This window comes from Sylvia atricapilla, chromosome 5 (genome assembly GCF_009819655.1).
Source record: "Sylvia atricapilla isolate bSylAtr1 chromosome 5, bSylAtr1.pri, whole genome shotgun sequence".
Taxonomy (NCBI): Eukaryota; Metazoa; Chordata; class Aves; order Passeriformes; family Sylviidae; genus Sylvia; species Sylvia atricapilla.
This window is the reverse complement of record NC_089144.1, coordinates 56,122,619-56,143,661: the sequence shown is the minus strand read 5'-3', so window position 1 is coordinate 56,143,661 and position 21,043 is coordinate 56,122,619. Positions and strand designations below refer to the sequence as shown.

The 21,043-nt window shown below is 41.6% G+C and overlaps 1 protein-coding gene across 3 annotated transcripts in view; it reads right to left on the bottom strand.

The window, feature by feature from the left end:
• The window catches only part of FAR2 (fatty acyl-CoA reductase 2), a 117,792-nt gene that overhangs the window by 18,698 nt on the left and 78,051 nt on the right, over positions 1-21,043 (bottom strand). For all 3 annotated transcript variants that reach the window (XM_066319570.1, XM_066319572.1, XM_066319571.1), the window contains exons 3-4: positions 6,397-6,572; positions 3,350-3,529 (exon numbers count right to left, since the gene is read on the bottom strand). In XM_066319570.1, coding sequence (XP_066175667.1) covers positions 3,350-3,529; positions 6,397-6,572 — 356 coding nt within the window. The remainder of the gene's footprint in view (positions 1-3,349; positions 3,530-6,396; positions 6,573-21,043) is intronic.

Genomic DNA, 21,043 nt, shown 5'->3' with positions numbered 1-21,043 from the left:
GAGGCCATTTCCCCTCGCTCTCATCCTTCCAGAAAGGTCTCTGCATTACCTGAGGACCTGTCCCAAGGGGTACCAGCTTGCCAGGTGATTTGATTGACCGACATTCCCACCAGGGAAGCTGAGCTGACACTTCAGCAAGGAGAATTGTTCTGTGACCTACTTGGAAGATTCTGGAATGCTAACTCACAAAAGCTGCTGCTTCTACTCACTGCTGCATTTGTCCCTTCCTAGAAAATGATGCAAATTAAACAATTAATAACTTCTCCATTATATGTACCAAATTACTCTGCCACAGGAAAACACAGCTTTCTGTGTTAATGGCTTTGCATTAGTAGGACTCTTGTAAGCAATGCTAGATCTGTATTTTCTGCAATAACCAACCCATAGCTTCAGCCGAGACTGCTGTGTGCTGTGTTCCTCACCTCAGCACACCCTTCAAAGCTGATTTCCTTCAGCTTTAGATTAAGGCAAACCATGCTTGATGCAGCAGATTATATGTTTCCCCTATTGGCCTGGCAGCACTTAGAAGTGTGACTTTTGGTTTACACAGCTTAAGCCTCAGGGTTTACTTGCAGGTTAAATATCAGAATACTGAAACAGCAAGATGTAACAGGAGGATAAGAGCAGAAAAAAAAACAGCTGGGAGTCCTCCTTGAGATTTCAAGTGAATAAGTAATCACAAGCATATATCAAGTGCATGGCCAAGAGCACTGTTAAATGGATCTGTTATTGCATCCAGTTGTTCAATTATCCCTTTTGAAGCACTTGCAGGGCATCACCTTAAGACACGGGTTGGCTGTGAAGGGAATCATCCACAGCTGGCTGATGCAAAACATAATCTGTACTTCTCTGTTTCCTTCTCTGCTTCCCCTCCCTCCCCCTTTGAAGGTAAAATTCTATTATCTGTTAGTCTCCTCTCTGAAACGCTGATATCCACCCTATTTCTTTCACTTACATGGCAAATATTAAAGATACATCTCAAACACCATCCTCTCTACTTAATTTTCAGCTTAGGATACATGAATTCTTAGTGTTTTATATGAAGCAGCTGAAGTAACAACCTCTGAGGTAGCCAAGCCCTTCTCCACACTTCTGATTTGCAATCAGACCTGTGCTGCAGTCTTCTTTTAATCTGAGCCATCAACACTGATTGCTTTCAGAGCTGCAAGTAATGGTAAGCTTTTTTTGGGACAGTGAAATGGAGTCTTGACAGTGATGAACACCAAAGGACATAAAACTGAGTCAGTGGGCAAAAGATGACAGAGCAGCTTCACTTTTTGGGAAAAGCAATCTATCAGAACTGGTGTTAGAGGTTGCTGAGCTCAGAACTGGCAACTGCAGCTCAGCAGAAGCTCTTGAATCACAGCTGACAGCTCTGAAACCTGCCTGACAGTGAGCAGCAGCAGACAAAAAAAAAAATCTATGTATATATATCTATTTATCTATATCTATATATCTATATACCAGTGAAATGGTGGCGATCATCAGGTACTGAGAATGAGCCAGTGCTGTAATTTTGAAGTCATTTAACTAAAACTTTGAGTGACCACACCTGGAGTACTGCATGAAGTTCTGTCTGACTCCCACACTTCAGGGAGGGAGTAAAGGTAGAGAGGAAGGGCAACAATATCAGCACAAGGACAGATCCATCAGCACATGAGGAGCCAGTAAAAAGGCTGAGACTCTTCAGGTTTCTGTGAGGGAAACAGAAAGGACTATCCAGGCTGGTGTAGTTACCCTAAAAAGCATCTCTCAGCGACACTCTTGAGTGCAAGATACTGGGCCAGGGAGCCCGTTGCTCTGATGCAATACGACATTTCTCAAGCTTTTATCGTGCTCCACTTACTGAATAAATGATAAATGATTGATGACTACTAGCTGGAAGTAAACATATCCAAGAATATGGGCTATTAGAGAAATTCAAATAGAAAAACTAGTTTGTACTAACTTTTCTGGAGTAGTTAAATTATTTCTTAAGACAGCTAAATTATTTCTTAAGACAAACTTTTTTATTTAAAAAAAGTTTAAATTTTTTTTAGTAATTGCCAGTTCTCTTAGTGGACATTAATTAATTTCATCTTCCATTACGCAAAATCAAAAAGAATACAGATTTTATACCAGCTCTTTGGGTTAATAGATCACAGATCAGTTGCTTATATCACCCACTAGAAAATTAATGAAAACACATTAACAGTTGTGGGAAAATTCTTTTAAGGAGATTGTCTCCTGTGGCCTTTATCACCTGATTTTGTTGTTCTTTCTAATTATTATTCATTTTGATAAATTCAGTTAACTGAGCTTTTTTTGTTGTTTCATCAAAGCCCTGTATTCCTGTCCAGGTTGAGAGGACACAGCCTCATACTGTGAGGAGTGGTTCCTCCTGGTATGTAATCATACCAGGAGAGGTTCAGGTGGAAATCAGGAAGATTTTCTTCACTGAAAAGTGGCCAGGCATTGGAAGGGGCTGCCCAAGAACGTGGTGGAGTCACCAATCCTGTAAGTGTTCAAAACCCAACAGTATGTGGCACTCTGTGCTCTGGTTTAGACAACAAGGTGGTGATCAGTCAAAACTTAGGCTTGGTGATCTTAGAGGTCTTTTCCAACCTAAATGATTCACTCTGAACTGTCAAAAAAAGCCTGTTTCTCACTCCTGTGTAACTCCAGTTAAATACCACAGGATTTCTGAAAGAAGTGGAAACAACACTGGGAAGCAGAAAAGAGAAAAGAAATAAGGTATATGAAAAAAATAATTTCTTAATAAGGCAGCAGCAGAACTCAGTGTTACAGAAAGCAGCAGCTTCACTCCTGGTGGAAAACACACTCCTGCAGAACTTAATACTGGACTCTCAATAAATCAGAGTCTTAAAAAAAACCACAAAGAAACAGCAGCAACTATTGGTACTATTCAGAATGGCTGAGTAACAATACATGGAACTCGAATTTCTTTGGAGGGCTTATAGCAAAGTTTACTAAAAGACAGATTCTTTTATACAGTGTTTCAGTACAATGAATAGGATTGGTCCTTCTGGGCACCACCTTTTTTGTAAATATCTCTACCAGTAAATAAGTTGGAAAAATACCAGGTATCAGGAGGATGGTATCTACAAGGATTGTTTTGCGTTCCTCCTTATGATTTCCCAGGCCAGACCGAGAGAGTTATGTACTTGGTTGTCCCACAGGCTTCAAGCCACTGCCTGAGCCTAAGAATCCATGTTCTGACCACTGCCAGTTCCCACACAGTAACAGCTCCTCTGAACACAAATCCCACCCAATTCTGTGAACAGCTCCCAGGTTTGCTGCAGGGTGAAGGGAAACCAGCACTGGAAGGGGCAATGCAGTTCCTACTTACTCTACTAAATCAAAGAGCTTCTGGGGCTCGGCAGGGGGAGGGTAGATGATCTCCTCAATGCATTTCCGGACGCAGTTTGCATAGGCAGTGGAGATGTGGATGAAGGCCTCGAGGTTCCGCATCTGCCGGGCCAGCTCCAGGAGCCGCTGCGTGCCCATCACATTCAGCTGCAGGGCATGTCTAAGGAACGCAGGGAAAGCAAGCAAAAGGCATTTCACTGGGAAGAATGCATAAAGGCTGAGCCTTATCCAAACCTCAGCATGGAAAGGGAAGTCAGGGTAGAGCGCGTGACACGGTGGAGCAGAAAAGTGTCAGTGACATGCAAGTATGAAACCAGCTTTGAAAGCAACACTGTTGGATTTGCTGTTCTGGACACTGAATGTCTCTCAAATATTTTTACTCAATTTGAAGGGTCACAAGTAAGACTGCACTCACATCTCTGAATGTGACATGTTGGCCACCCCTCCCTGGAACATGTATTTCTAACACCTGAGGCACTGTGGTTCCTATGGTACACATTCAGTGTTCTCTGGAGGGACCACTGCTAAACCAGATGAACACATGGTTTCAGAAAGCAGGAAAGAATTCTTGAGTCCAGAAAAAAACAGATTCGTAGTGTCATAAATGGCCTGGCTTAGAAAGTCCCACTCCTTGTCACGGGCAGGGACACCTTCCACCAGACCAAGTTGCTCATCCACACTTCCAGGGATGGGGCAACCACAGCCGCTCTGGGAAACCTGTGCCAGGCCCTCAGGACCCTTGCAGTAAAAATTTCCTCCTAATATCTAATCTAAACCCACTCTCCTTCAGTTTGAAGCTACTCATAATCAAAGACGACACAATTAGAGGTAACAGCTTAATTTCCCAAGGAATGGAGACGAGAACTGATAAGCATAAGAGAAAGAATGTCCTGGTTAGCAAGGCTGACCTTGAAGCACTTAGCATAGCTAGAAGTTGTCCTAGAGACAATCTGCAACAGATCTCAGCCAGCAGACTCTGTTGCATGCTTTGTACTGGAATAGAGACACTTTCCTGCACAGAAGGGAGAAGGCTCAGGAATATGCAATCTGCTCAGCCCAGCAGCAGAAGCTTTCAAAGAGATCTACAATGTTAGGAATTATGCCATCAAGCACAGTGTGCACTAAAAAAAACCTTAATTATGTTGAAGAGAAAAATGTAAATAGTCCAAAGGAATGAAAACATCAGCTAAAGAGTACAATCAATATTTGGATGACTGTATATAAAGCTAGAGATACTTTTCTTTTTACATGCTGCTATTCAAGAAAAGCATTTTCTATAGATTTCTATTTTCTCTTGCCCTTCAAGCAGAATGAATATTCCTACTTGAGCCACCCTTCAGACAAAACGTACTTTTCCATGCACATTTCTGTTTGACTGCATCCCTTCTGAGATGTGGTGAACAGAACTGTGCTCATAATATGGGCTTAGTATGGATTTCTGCTGAGTTGTTCAGAGTTCCTTTAGCCTTCAAAGGGAATATCATCTAACCCTGGTAGTTTGTTATTTGTTTTGTCAATCATTTTTTTTTCTATTTCTATTAGAACAGCATCTATTAATATTTCAGTATAACACGATTTCCAAGATTTCTGCCCTCAAGAGTTCCATCTGGAGAATTCCCTAAACATATTGCATGTTGATGCCAATAATTCATTTTAGTGTCTCCACTGCTGCTTCTCCAGTATCTTCACAGCAATGCTTTTGCCCCTTTCATATCTACTGTCTTTTCATATTCTGTTGCAATTTTGAAGCTTCTGCCATATTGAAAAAATAATTTTATTTGTGTCATCATCAAGTTGCTCCTAGAAATTCATGAGCAGCAATACTGTGCTTTCACATTTAACTTGCTAAAACTTTTATCCATTTGATATATTTTATTATTCAGTCAGGAATAATTTGACTTGAAGAACTCTTCATAGAATTTTGCCTTTTTATAATAATTTTCCTTTTTCTGTTAAAGAGATTTTGACAGATCACATACAATCTTTAAATAGTATCTGCACTGCGTGCAAGCTGATGACCTTTTAAACTTTTAACATCTTTCTAGCTATCTATCCTATTAAAAGTGTGGTTTCCCTTTGATGTTTCATGCCACTGAGACTTATTTTTAAAGTGGATTCATTTGTGCATTGATTTAAGAATATTTGTAGCTACTTACATACTGGCTCAAGATCACATCAAGAGCTGCTTTCTTTCTGGTGTTTCTCTAATTAGTTGTTCTAAAAAGCAAATCTTTATGGTGGACATAGTGGGTATCTCTTTAGCCTTTGAGCAAATAAAGACTGATATTATGAACTGTGTTTTCTACTATCACAGCTTTAGTGTTTTTCAAAAGAACTGTGACGATCTGGCAGTGGAGATCATCCACCTCGGTATGTTGAAATGGATAATCTGCACAGAAGCATTTACACATCTAATCTTGTTTGAGTGGCTTATTTCTGCTGGTTTTTCTTAATGGAAAAGCCTGCCTGGACAGGCACTTCCAAGGCAACTCCTTCAGAAACCAAGCACTTTTTGTGAACAGTTAATTACAGTGAGAGCTGGGTGTTTTAGAGGTTGTGATGGCCTGTTTTCTCAAACCACAGCTCATTTCCCTCTGCAGATACTCAGTGACAAAGAAAGGCCATTAACAACACCAGTTTTAGAGACAGACACAACACAGTTTCACTTCAAGCTGTCTCCACTCTGCCAAAACATCTCCCTGATGGCCTAAACCACACATTTCCCCACCTCAGTTTTAGGTCATACTTAACTCCCTTACAGTATTACAACCCAATCCTGCAGTTCTTCCTTCTGTTCCCATGGGACTGTGCCAAGACAGCTCCCTTCTGACGTGCATGCACACACACACACACACACACACACACACACACACACACACATTTTCAGAGCACATCTCTCGCATGCTCAGAGCAGAACCACGGGCAGCACAAACATGGAAGTGGAGAATTAGCACTGCAGGGATGCTCTGGGCAGTGCCATGGTGCACCCTGGATCACACTCAGCAAACACAGAACAGCAGGACATACTTGAGCGGTTCGTCAAAGCGAACTGTGGCTGCACAGTGGAAGACAACATTGACCCGGGTCAGAAGCTCCTCCTCGTCTTCAGCACTGATGGCCAGCTTGGGCTGAGTGAGTTCAGCATTAATAGGCTTAATCTTCTCGTGGAAATTAGGGCAATCTTCTCGGACCCTGTCAAAGACCTTGAAGCACAAACAGAGAGAGAGATCAGGTACAGAATTAGGCTGCTGAGATCGCTTTGATTAGCAGCCAGTCTGATTACATCAATCAATGCAACTGCCACAAAAGAGAATTCCTGTCCAGGGGAACACAGGTGAGATGATAAAATAGTCCATTCACTTGTTTCCTCCCAAGGGAAACAGGACAAAAATAGAGGGAGTAATGCATTGCTCTGAAGAGATTAATGGATCTTCTCTACCACCACTCATTTCCTCAGACAGCCACCGAAATTCCTCTGTCCACATCTCCTGCAACCACTTGCTGCTTGACCTCGAGGGCTGCCTGTAGGAGCGAAACAGGAGCTAAAGAGCAGGAGGCCAGAGTATGGCCTGGGAAAGCCTGTGCAGCTTTAGACTCAGGCTCCATGGTTCTACAAAGGACTTGGAGAGAGGAGAGAAACTGGGCACAGTCTTGCTCCTCCTCCTTTGCTGCTCCTTGTCTACTGTCACTCTTAGTTCCTGCCAGAGGAGTGCAGACAGGACCTGCTTTTGGGATGGAAGGATGTGGCATCTCAATAAACCTGCTGCTGGAGCTGCTGAGTGCCACCAGCAGCTTTGCATAACTGAACATGTGTGCAGCTGGTTGGCCTCTCAAGCCGTCTTCCAGCCCTTTTCTCCCTACAAGTATGATCCATAGCTCTTTCCAAGACACATTTCTGCATTATTATATTTGAGCCATTTTAACTGAATTAATAGCAACTGTTAAGTACAAAAAGATCCTTTTTTTTTTTTTTTTTTTTTGGGGGGGGGGGGGCGGGAGCAAAGTGACATCATGAAAGGTAGAAAGAATCAATAGAACAGACTGTGGGATCTGAAGAGGTATAATCTAGATTCCAAAGGATAATCACACCTCCAAGGTAACAAGTCTACTGACAGGAACACCTAATACTGAGAGAGATTACTCAGGGATACACGGGATGAATCACAACCACCTTTGGACACCTTTAAGAGCTGTCTACATAAGCAGTGCCGGGAAAGGCAAGGAACAGCTGAAGCTGCCTTGGGGCAGGAGGATGGACCAGCTGACTTTTCAGTAGCTCTGTGGTTTTGGGGTGTTTCCCCTCCTCTGTAGCCTACACACCAGCAACACCGAGTTTGGAAAATCTGTACTACCACGGCCTCTTGTTTTCTTAAGAGTTGCTTCTGTCTTTGATGTGCCCAGTGCTTGTGAATGAGCAGAAATTGTGTGACATAAATTAAGCATACTGAAAGACACCTGAAAGATTCAATTGATCCCAATAGCAGTATTTTTTTTTGTTTGTTTGACTAAGGGATTATCATCTTTCCACTTATCTGACAAGCAAATCTAGATAAACCCTGAGATTCTTAAGGATAAAGAGGTGATAAAAGTATCATTAGCCTTCCCCATTAGGCACCACACTCTGTACTTATTTTAAATTGCCACAGAGCTGCACATCCTTTATAAACACAAAACTTTAGCCTAAGTTAGGACAAGACGACGCCATTTCACTGTTCTCATCTGCACCTCAGTGCACACATCAGTGTCGCTAGGCCAGAAAAGAGATCTCTAGAGAGAGTTATTCATGGGCAAAGGTGTTGGCTGCAGGAACTGAAGCACCAACAGCCTTAATGTCTACAAAAAGCTTGTTTTATAACAAGATGCTACACTGGCTCTCCAAATATGCATCATCTCCTGAGAGATGCCAGCAAACTCTGATGGGACACAAAATGGAAAGGTTTCTCTCTACATGTGAGACCAAATCTATCTTGTATGACTCTCAGGAATATTATTTTGCATTTGTTTGTTCTGTTGCAAAGAGGGTGCAAAATGCCACGAAATGAGAGTTATTTACTACTTGTTTAGCATAAATAATGCAAAGACAGAGAAAGAATGAATCAGCCCTTTCTCCATTTCAGTCACGGCATATAAAGTGAGAGTAGTATTTCTGCAGTGCCAGCCTTGGACTGCTAAATTCTTCCTACATCTCCTCCTGACATTCCCACTGCAGATAATATCCCCTTCGGCTTCTGTGCCTGCTGCTACCACGTGCCACTCAGCTGCTGCAGTTTTTCATCCCCTCCAATGATTCACTGCATTCCTCTGAAGGATGAAGGCAATTTCCAAATGCAAGTGCACAAGTCAGCACACTGCTTTGGAAACCTTCTGCACTACAGGAACATTCAGTACATTGTCACCATTAAATCAGATAACGGGAGCAGCTGTTTAATCAAAGTCTGCTACTTCTTTTATGGAAGCTGAAGGGTTCAGACTTGTCAGTGCTTTACAGGGAAATGAGGGAAGATTTAAAAGCAAAACAAATGCAGCTTATTTTATACTGCTTCCTGCAGTTCAAGGAGTACTTAACATAAAGACGATGCTTGTCTGAAGGTAAACTGCAATTGCATCTCTAAATTCTGATGAACTCACCAAGAGCATAAATTATAAATCCCCAGTAACTGTGTGAGGCCCAAGGATTGTTCTATCTTATCTTTTCAGAAGCCATCTGCCAATATAAAACACAGTCAGTGGACTGGCCTGGTGTACTGTTGAAATTACATGAAAAGGCTGGCCAGGTCAGCAGCACTTCTGAAGGGATACAGGAATTGCCACAAAATTATAGTGCAGAGAAAGGAAAGGCCTTTGACTTGAAGTTGTCCAGTATTAATGAAACTGAGGGAAATCAGTAATAATGTTTACCCTGATTTCAGTGTCTTTTTGAGCATCCTAATGCTCCTATTCTCATTTTTAACCTCAAAACAGGATGTAAGTTCAGCATTGGCTGTGCTGCCCTTCAACAGAGGGGGGGAATTTTTTATTTCTCATTTTATAATCAGGCAATTCCTATTCATAATACTAATCAAATCTCTGTGTTTTCACCATACATTTTCAAAAATATGGAAACAGGACATCTGGAATTTTTCCCAACATTCTAGTTGAGTGTGTCTGATGGACACTTTCCTTTTTCCTGCTCTCCTAAGCTCTGACCTCCCTTTCCAAACAATATCTGCAGCTCTTGGTGTTCCCTGCTCTTGCCTTAAAGCATGTAATAATTCAGATTTCTGCCTAACATCCTTCAATCAGAAATTCTTACATGCCACAAAGATACAAAAACCTCAAAGAAAGGGCAAATTGCACATCTGTGGAAAAGCACAGCTGAAAAATAAAGGAACCACTCAACAGTGCAAAATGCCAATGGCTTTGCATCTTCCTCACGAGGCATTTTCACTGAAGCAAATACAAACTAATGAAAAGTGGAGTGCCTAAGCCATGGTCCAACTTTAAAAAAGGAACTTGCATAAATCTAGTTTTGTAATAGCCTTTCAAAGGTCTGGGCAGTCCTTTCTTTTTTGGACACCACACCTGGATCTCCCTCTACCCCATCAAGCACTGGTGACAGACCCAGAAAACAGTAAGTTTTTATGCGTGGCTAAGATAGGCAATCTTTTTTCCTCAGGTGTATTTAATAGGTGCCAGGAACTCAGGCTTCTCTAGGAGGACTGGTAACTTACATTACAACATGAACATTTCAAGGCATTACTGTATGACAACCTTTAAAATGGAGAAAATCCATTTTAGAGAAATTCCACAAAATGGAACTCATATACGACGAACCAATAAGAACATTAAGCTTGAAAGAGCTCAATTATACAAAAACACACAAAAAAAGAAAAGGAAAAAAAAAAGAAAAAAGAAAAAAAGCTTCCACCTCTCAGATAAAGAAATGCAAGTGATTGCTTAGCATGATTCAGGAGAATATAGGCAAGAATTTCTCCTTGTGAAGGAAATATATAATTTATCTTAAGAGAGACCAAGGGATAAAATATTGGGGTGAGAATTTCTTCAAAGAAAAAGCTGTTCACTGGCTGTGTGGAACAATTTTAAATGCAAGGTGTTTGAAATCCCTCTTCTGAAAAGAGCATTAGTGTACAAATTCAGGGGAACAGCCTATATATATAAATACACAAAATAACACTCCTCAGGGTGTGAATCCATCCTTCGGTGATTTCAATGACAGCATCATAAATATACAAGTGATCATCACAAATCTAAACCACTGAAGGTACCAAAGTCATGAAAACAACTCTTAGAAAAACATCTGATGTCTGCAGTTTAGTCTTGTCGAAAGGGTTTATCACTTGTATTTGCTTTTGATAAAATTCTCCAATACATCTACGGAAGGAAGGTACACAACTTTTTTGAATTGTAACAGATTTGAGATATAACTTGGCAGCTTCAAAGCAATTAGCCAGCAATTAATCTCTAGCCTGGTAGATTTCCAGCAATAAACACCAAGATTATTCTGTCAAGAAATGTGTGAAAATGCAGATCAGGAAGCTTTAATTGGGATAGAGCCTTTTTTCTCCCCCTTTTTGCACTCTCTGCCTCATTTCCTCTTCAGAAAATTGCTTTTAAATACAGTTCTTCTCAAGGCAAATAAAGCATAATTCATCTCATCAGCTGGAAAGCAGGCAGCAGAGCGTTCCTCATTACAGAAAAACAAATGGCTTATGCTTCAATCCAGAGCTATTACTTTCCCCTGAGTAGAGTTAATGTAGTGGAAATACAGGACCCACCACCAACATCTAGTAAACAAAACAGCTGATTATTTAAGAACGAAGACTATAGAAACAAAGAGAGTGACTGAAAGTTTCAATAAAGGTCAGCTAAGACTAGTATGTATATCCAGCTATCTGGGATGTGGTTTTGAATAGCCAGTTTTCTTGAAGATTGGCTGCTGACCAAGCCTGCTGTTTTCTAGCAAGAATACTGAATTACACAGCAGTGAATGTGGAACACTTTTCGAGTCAGATTCTGTAGACAGGAGCACGAGGGATTTCAAAGACATGGAAAAGCTTTCCATGTTCTCTTGTGCCATCTTATAGGTGGGTGGACAAGTCAGGGACAGAACAAGGAGTTTCCTGATGTTTATTGCAGATATTCCGGGTGCTCCTGAGTGGTACTTTGAGATCACCATTGGTGTCTGATAGGGAAGAATGTAAGAGCAGGGCAAGAGAACAGCAATACTTGAAGCTTTTCCTGCAGGAACCACTGAAAATGTTTCTTCCCATTTCCTAGGACTGTTTTCCTTCCCATCCTTCTCCATAACTATGCCCCAATGAGGCCATGGTCAATAGGAGTCAATTGCCAAAGAATGTCAGCAGTCACAGTCGGAGTCAGATCCCTGTGCCCTTTTTCAGTTCCTGCCTTGCGGAATTGATTACCACTGGTTTTGATAATCACTGTATGGACTTGCAAGTATCAGTATGTATAAAGTTATCAAGACACAGGTTCTTTATCTGATTGTCCATACCTATTGCCTTTAATCCCAGGTCTTCCAAGTTTTACTGCCAGATTTGCTTGGACTCCAGGGGAACTTCAGGAGTGTTGTTCGCTGAGTTCCTGAGATCACTAGCTAGGACTAAGAGCTCTGTCAAACACAGATTCCTACTTTCAGGAGATGTTGTTAGAAATTACCAAGAAGGATTTGGAAAAATATTTAAAGAAATTACCAAAAAATTACTTTCCCATTTGAGAGCATATTGGCTGTCACATGGACACATAGAAGGTATAGAACACAATGCTGGGATTCAATTCCAGATTTTGCATCAAGGACAAAACATCTGAGCCATTCAGCTCCTAGGAGCACATCTGAGCAAGTCTAGAGATGCAGCCTTCTGAACTTGGGACCCTTCAAAGAGCTCTTCCAAAGGAACGGCAGCCTAAGGTGGGTGTTCTGCACTTCCTCCCCCTGTCCTCCTGAGCCAGAAAGCAGAGACTGTCACCATGAAGAGGATCAGGGGTAATGTGGCCACCAAAGTGCACCTTAATTAAAAGGGAAAAGGGAGGTAAAAATCCTTTGATGCCACACACAGCAGAAGCTGAATGAATCAAGACAAATGCATCAAATATTTAAAACTACTCAAAAGACAGAGATTCTTCAAACATTGGAGTGAGACAGCAGTCAAGTGTAGAGAGCTGAACATTCGGGAAATTAATATCGTAGAATAATAATTCACTCTTCTAGAATGAATTAAACTAGAAGATTACCAGAAAAAAGAACATGTCACTGGTCACTTGTTGGGAGCTAGCCTGGAACCAGGGCTTTTCCCAACAGATAGCCTACCTGTGGCCATGATGTCTTGGAAGGTAAGAAAGCTTTCTGGCATGAATGTGAGCTATTTCCTGCCAGCTGCTCTCAGTGACTGAAATTCATGCCAAGAATATTGAATTTATGGATGTGTCAAACCTCCAGGTGAAGATGGAGGTTTTGCAGGAGGTTCCTGGAATGCATTGATGAGAACTTTCTTCTCCAAGTGACAAAGAAGTCAGTGAGGAAAGGTGCTGTGTTGGACCTTCTTCTCAGCAACCTCCTGTTCTCATCAAGAGGTTCACATGGGATATTCTTGGAAATTCATCCCTGTGAGAGTGGTGAGGCACAGGTTGTCCAGAGCAGCATTGGCTGCCCCATCCCTGGCAGTGTTCCAGGCCAAGTTGGACAGAGCTTGAAGCAAGCTGGTATAGTGGAAGGTGGCCCTGCCTATAGCAGGGAGTGGAACTGCATTTTTATGGCCCCTTCCAACCTAAACCATTCAATGATTTTGTGATTTACCTAGGACAACTTCTCATTTCAGCATTTTTCTTTTCTGTTCACATCTGACACAAATATTCTGGCCTTCTTATGTCATCCCACATATATTTTTGTTATCTTCATCATGACAATGTAATTTTTTGAGCGGCATTTAAAAGAAAAGCCCTAAGGTGGGGTACCCCAGCCTGTTAAATACCTGCCTTGTTTCCTTTCTATCACTTAACTAGGACCATATTCCCACAGTCAGGCTACATGCAGCACATAGTGAGAAAACAAACAGGAAAATCCCTGAGAGATTATCAGAAGCTAATGCAATTTAGAAGAGTCATAGGAAGAGCAGAGATACTACCAGAAGTGAGGGCCCTTGTGAACAAGACACCAACCCAGTGAAGAAGAAAACAGTTGATATTCTAAGAAAACATCTAAGAAAGGATGTCTTAATCATTGTAAACCGATTTTCTGTAGTGTCACTATTCCAAGTAAGCAAGGAAGTAAGAGAGTTACAAGTAATCCTTGATTTCCATCCAAGGAGCCTTCAGCTTAGGAAAATTAAAACTTCTTTAAGAAGATAGAACCATCTGTCCAAATAGAGTCAGCTACTTACAGCACAGTCTGCCTCTGCAAGTACCCCTGCTACTGGAGAAAAACTGTAACCAATGCCTGATTATGGCCAGTTCTCAGAAGAATCCATAGAAACCTTTTGGATATGGTTGCAGAAGCCTGTCTGGAATCACAGCTAAAACCTTCTCTCCAAATCAAATATCTTTGTATGTTATTCAAAATATAGTCTTCTTTTTAACAGTGCTTGGCTCAATTAGCTCTGCCCATAATGAACATTCTTAAAATTCACCAATTCCTGGCCACGGGTAAAAACAAAACAAAACGTTATTTAAAACATCAATTACAGTTAACTTTGTCAAATTATCTGGATGTAAGGAAAAGGCAGAGTTGTCCCAGGAAATCTGTAGCAACCTTTTGGCAGGCAGACTCCCTTTTTCCAGTCGCTTGGGTCTCATCAAGCAGGAGGTGTTGTCTTGTTTCCCAACAAAGATACCTGTTGTCAGGAGGGCCATTTCCTGTCAGCCTGCAATAGTAACACGTCTGCCAGGAGCAGATGTCGCTTACTTCCCGGTACAAAGATCAGAGCGTTGCCACAGATGGCTCAGCTACACCCTCTGAAGTGTTTCTCCCTCTCCTGCCATTGCAGTTGCACCCCACTAGAATGTTCTGACAGGCCTGATGGTAAAAGACAAGTCAGATGATGTTTCACACACCCGGCAAGACTGTTCCTCTTTAAGGCAGGGTAAGATGAGTTTTGTCCACAGTCAAGTAGGACTTTGTCTGTGTTTTGTTTGGGTTGCTTTTTATATTTTTTTTTAACAATAGAGAAATCTAGGTATTTCAGTATGGAAAGAAACACACATACATTTTAAACAGGATCAAGAAAGCCATATCAACTGTCCTTAAGCCAGGCTCAGGCTTTAACTGGCTCTGGCACCTCAGAGACCACTGAAGGGTAATCAACAAGCCTAACTTATCATCTCTGGCACTCTTCTAATTCTTCCAACTAAGGCCAGAATGTTAAAACTATCTGAGCACAGAATTTGTGGCTTGAGACATCTTTCACACTGACATGCATTTTTTAATACATCTATCAAAAGAAAAGTTACTTTTCTCTGCAAATATATTTTCAACTCATACTGCTTCTAAGGGAGACCAAAGAGGATAATCCATGTAAGCTGAACTGGAATTCATGCTCACTGCCTTTAGCTTCCAACTCTAGATTGCACCAATTAAGTTTATGCTACCCTGTCCACACAAGGCAGGAAAGTGAACACTTGGGCTAATTATGCTTCAGGTGTAACAAATCGCTTGATCATGGGTCATCAGAACGAGCAACCCGGTTAAACTTTGGTTTCCAATCAGGTTAAACTGTGCAGGGCCAGGAGCAGGATTTGACGATCACTGTGGGCCCTTCCCAACTCAGGATATTCTATGATTCTGTGATTCTATGAACAACAAAAAGCTGTTTGTACACAAAAGCCTCCCCATCCGTCTGAGCAGGGATTACCAGTAATGAGCCTGTGTCCTTGGCTGTGGTCCCACGAGGTTATAAATTCCTTTAATGCTTTAATCTACCAGTGAAAAAACCCCGGCAGAACAAGTGGAGGAGAAACAGAACATACCCCAACCAACCATCCTGAGGTACTGAAATGCATCTCTCACCCCATACAAGTAAGAAATGCACAATGTTTGCAAATACTACTTGCACGAGGCTATACTTTATATCCTAACTATATATTTAACTGAGGGAAGTACAGGTAATTTCTCTACCTGTCCTGCTACATACAGTTGGTGGAGGCAGACTATTGGTTTTCCAGATTCCCAGGGGAAAAAAAAACAACTCAATACTTAAAGACCTTCCTCAAACTACATGGTTGTAAAGTTAGGATCTCTAGGGCATAAAGTACAGCTACCACAGTGTGATAAAGTGTATGCAGGAGGTCCTGATGGAACATCAAGAAATGCTTCTCCTGAGAATGAGGAAAGCAATTAAAACAGTTCAAGGACAACAAGCTAGCAGGAGCACAAAACCAGAGTGTGATAAATGGGTTACTGTGGTGCTGTATTATGCAGGCTATGCACAAGAGGGGAAGCTGTTTGTGCTTCATTAGAACTGGATAGAAGAGTCAAGACCAAAATAAAATTGTCTTAGTGAGTGAGTACAGTAAACAATATGATGCCAGCACAAACTGGATGTTAGCAGGGGAGTTGTGTGGTGCAAAGTCTTCAAAGTCACCTGTACCCAGGCAATCATGTACGTAAAACTGTACAAATCAAGACTGCCTGAGTAACAGCACTGAAATAATCCACCAAACTTGAGTAAAACAGCAGTAATGAGTCCAACTAGGAGAAAAAGTAACTGGGAACAGACTGTCTGTTTGAGAGGAGTTTGGACAGAGAAAGTGAAGTACAAGTATAGTAGTTAAAAAACCAAATATCCAGAAATAGAAAACAGGAAGATATAAAATCAGATACAAAGTGGGTTTTTGGTTTTGTTTTTTTTTTTTTTTTTTTTTTTCTGGTGTGTAGACACCTGCAAATGGTGATGAATTCAAGTCCAGAGTGATGTTGAAAAGACCCTTACTGGATAACCTGCTGGAGCTTCCATTACATCTTCATCTGAAAAGACCTGGCATGAGACAGTGGAGAAAGACTTGAAGTGGTGAGGGAGACAGTTATAACTCAACAGAAGTTGGACCTGATTGATCATAATTATAATGATAATCAGTAGCTTTATAGTTGTGTGTGCTTTTAGATTAGTTATCATTTAATTGCTTTATTAATCTTTTAGCAGTGTACTGCTTAATTTAACATCATCATAATCTCTTAATCCAGGTTATGTCTCAAGCCTGGACCTTGAAGGGGAGAGCCAGACTTGTAAGGTAATGAATGGCTACCTGCTTTGGCTCACCAGCCTGAAAGACCAGCTCTATCCTTCAATCAACAGGTACAACCTTCAACCCACCTCCAGATGGATGCTCAGCCTCACACCTAGCCAAGTCTCTGTCTCCATCCTCCCACCAAATCACACCAGTAATTCCAGAGCACTTGGAACAGAATGAGAAAACACTAGTCTTGGTGTTCTCAGATTTTCTGTGCTCAGCTCATGACATTTCTGATTCTCACACTTGTAAGGAAAATGACAAGGTGTGTTTTGATCTAAGACAGATTCTGGAATTGTTTCATAGTGTCATCCCTGTCAGCCTGAGGGAACCACAACAGCATGAACAGATCTTCATCACTGAAGCAGTAATTGTGGTGGGGGGACTCTTGTACTCCACTGGCCCTCCACCTTCCTCTGTGGTTTTCTTTTGCAGAGCCCTTTTTTGGTGTTGCCACACCACTGAATCTCCACCTCTCTGGGACCCTTGCACCACCCACGAGTTGGGGTTCCCTGAGCAGCTTTATGGGATGCCCAAGCAGGAAAGAAAAAACACTGCTGTGCTGCAGCTGCAGAAAATGACCCCTGAGGTGGCACGTGCCCCAGTGGTGAATGTGTGTTTTGTATTCTCCAGCAATATCTGAGTTAATGGCCAAGTATCTCACATACAGACTGCTCTAATGGCTGCTTTCAGACTCATTTTCACAGCAAAAGGGTGTTAGCTCACCAGGTCAGCAGAACTATGAGGAAAACACAAGGAAGATCCTAGTCCATGCAATTTTTACTCATGTGGAACATTTTATGGCAATGAAATGTCAAATGAAAGGCATTCCATTTTGGCATCTTCTCTCAGGGGTAACAGCACAGCTATTATCTCCCCATCTTTTGCCCAATTCACCACTCAGATCATTTCAATTTTGTCTAATTCAGAGGGAGCAAAAGTGTACTAAACCAAGAATATCTTCTTCCCTTTTACACTGGAAGAGATGACTCTCCCAAACACTGTGTCTCCTTCCCTCCCACATGCCTAAAAAGCATCTCCTGAGAAGGCTCAATTTATATAATAATATCTGATCACTCTCTGAACCAAGAGAAATAACAACTAATATACAACACTGACAATGCAGAAGCCATCTGTGTCCTATAGGACATGAAGATCAGTGATGTGCCACCATAGAAACAGCAGCTCAGGAGATCATCTCCAAGATTAAAGCCCGATTCTAAAAGAATGCTAATCTACATTCAGCATTGCAGCCATTGAAAACTGCATTTCCTTGCATGTTGCTCAAAAGACCTTGCCAAGTTTAGGTATGATTTTACCAGGACAGATTCCACTTCTGAAACATTACTGCAGGATGCTTTGTACTGGATAGCCCTTAGCTCTGCAGTTTAATATCAGTTATTGTGCCTAAGAATGGTTTAAAAGCATGTACAGTAATTTATTTTAAAAAATGGACATTTTTACTGTAATGCCGAAGGCAAGGAGAATTTAAGTCTCAGACTGCTTAGCACTGGTCCTATTAAACCCAAGGGAAACTCTGCCTTGTCTGCTACATTTTTAGTAGCAGCAGCAGAGTATCCTGGACTACTGGTTAACATAACAGATTGGGAATTCCCTACTACATTTTCAGCCCTAAACTGAAAAGCTTGCCACAGATATGGACTTCTAAATAATTTCCCCTGAGCTGTGCTGGGTCTGCAGGCCTAACAGACCTAAAACTGCATTTCAATCAATACAGCAACCAAAGAAGTCCTGAAAAATACTGCCAGATAAGAAAGGGCCACTCAACTGAACTACTTTCAGATGTCAAGCTGGTAAAATTGAGATGCTAACTCCCAGCTGGTGGGATTGTTAAAACACCCTGACAATGAAACATCAGCTTATCAAATGGCTGACAAGGAGCCCTTAAGAGATTACTCATGACTGAGCAGTAGCCCACAGCCCTGGGTACTTCTTTTGTGGAGGAAAACCTGTTTAATGGGGAGAGACTTTAATCTACCCACTTAGAAACTGTCCAGTATTGGTCATGAAAGTAATTTTAAGTGCCAATTACTAAACCATGACTTTAAGGGATAAGTGAGTTTTTTATAAACACTAGTGGACTGAAATGAGCTCAAGTGAAGAATTTTGTCTTTCCAACTGTATGTATTGGTGGGTCTTCCATCCTTAATGATTTCCATCTTCAAGTAGGCAGACATAAATATGCAGATGCAAAGTTTCTCCTAGTGCAGAATTCTTTTTTTTTTTATTCTGAGTTTTGAGTGCCTGGTTTTCTGCCCTCTTGTGCTCAATGATAAATACATTAGCATTTGAAAAAGAAACAGCTTAGAGAATCCCTTCCATAAGAAAGCTATTGAAAAGCAATTTCTTTGCCAGAGAGAAATACCACTGTCAAACATACAACAGGCAGCCTTGCTTCATCGTTCATTTTTGCATTTGCATTATGGTTATTTTTCCTATTTCTGTTCATCAGCAGATCAGCTTGATAGATTAATTCTTTTTCGAGAGTCGGTCTTAGTCACTGGAGTCTGTTCACCAAGAACCATCTGTTCCCCAAGATTTCCCTCCCACACACCACGGCAGAATTACGCCTACAACCAGTTTCTTCTATTAGGAAAGAAACGACTGTAACAAGCTGGGTGACATGAGTCCCCCGGGAGACAACACACGAACTTGTAACTTTGTTCATCATTATTCTAAAGCAATACTCATTGCTCAAGGACTGACTCTGGAGGATAAGTGAACCCTTCCACCCTACTCTTTTGCTACAGTACCAAAAGGTCAAGACCTGTCCAAGAAGTGGGGAATGGGGAATGACTGGATGATGTCATGGCAGTCCTTCTTCCCCTCCCACAGCCTGGGCTTCGATTTCATGGAGTGTGGTTTATACGTGAGTTAGGGGTGATGCTCCTCAAATTCGTTCCTCAGCCTTCAACCTTTTCATGATCATGCAGAAGTCTCCTAATCTTTCTGACTCCGACTCATCCCATCTACCTTACCTAAGTAGGTGACTGGGAGAGTTTAATCAGATTAAACTGAACGAGCTAACAGATCTATTGTGAAGGTATCACCTCACATCAAATCCATGACACCCGCCAAATAACAGCGATGAAGTGGGAGCCCTATCCCAACTGCAGGACACAGACAGACAGAAGCTGGACTGTAGCGTGTGCCAGGCGTTCCAAGACCAGGATCAAGTGCACCCTGGGTATCACCTTCACTTCTGTCACTCAAGCAACACACCAAATTGCAGTGGAGGAGAGAGCAAGTAAATACATGCCTTGCCTTCCACAGGAAAGACTCTGTCCTGGAAAGGCCTGAGAAAGGGAATTGCTGGTTTCAGGTTAAAGACAGCACTTCCACCTCACCTATGCAACATTTTCCCTCAGTCCCAGAAGAGACCTGCTGAACCAACACCCTGGAAGTGTGCTGCTGGCCTCAGAAAAAAATTCATCTCTTTTAACAAAATGTCAATCTTTTCAGAACAGAAATGGCGTTTCTTGCCACTTCCTCTTTTCAGTGCTGCAGCTCAGAAGTCCTGGCACCTTCCCAGTGCACGGGCTCAGCTGTGCATTTGGAGCTGGAATCCATCTAGCTCTGCTGGCAGAATAAAAACTAATGAAAAGAAGGGAAAAGGACTGGTGAGTTAATTAAATGCAGCTCCTGTCAGAGGATGGGAGCACAAAAGCAGGTGTAGGCAGAGAAATTATCCAGGGGGCACAAGAACTACCATGCAGGAGCAGAGCAAAGATGTATTTGATCTGAGCCACCATGCGACAAGAGCTGCAAGAAATGTTTCAAAGAAAGAGGTAATTCAGCAAATTACATCCTCCAAGCCAGGTCTCAGCATGGTTTATAGAAGAAAGGGAGTGGTTTAAGTGTTTAATTTACAACATTATCTTCTATATATATTAAAATATTTTTAGCCACACAAATATTTACTACAGCTTAAAGCCTCATTTCACTGACTAAATATATAATCAAGTTAAAAATCTAGCTATTATTTTTTAAAAAATTAAAATTATAGCTATCAGGTACTCTTTCCTTCTTCAGTGCTGAATTACTTTCACAGACCATTGCCTTTCCTGGACACTGAGCTTATCTTACTTCGGGTTTATTTATTTTTAGCACAGATGTCTCTCACCACTCTGGTTTCATGTTCTGCTGATTCCCTTGATGCCAGGGATTTGAACTTCTATTAGTACCTGAACAATCTGCAGACAAGCACACAAAGCTGACTGCTTTCCTAGAGAGCACCTGCACTCCAAGGAACTCCCTGCTTCCATGCGTGCACATGGAAAGCAAACTGAAAGAGGATGGTCTCCAAGTTGTATCAAGTGACCAGGGAATGACACTGATTAAATGTCCCTCAACCTCCAGATTAGACATTACACAGAAGGGAGAGACGGGTAACTAAAGGTCTCCAGACAGGCATTCT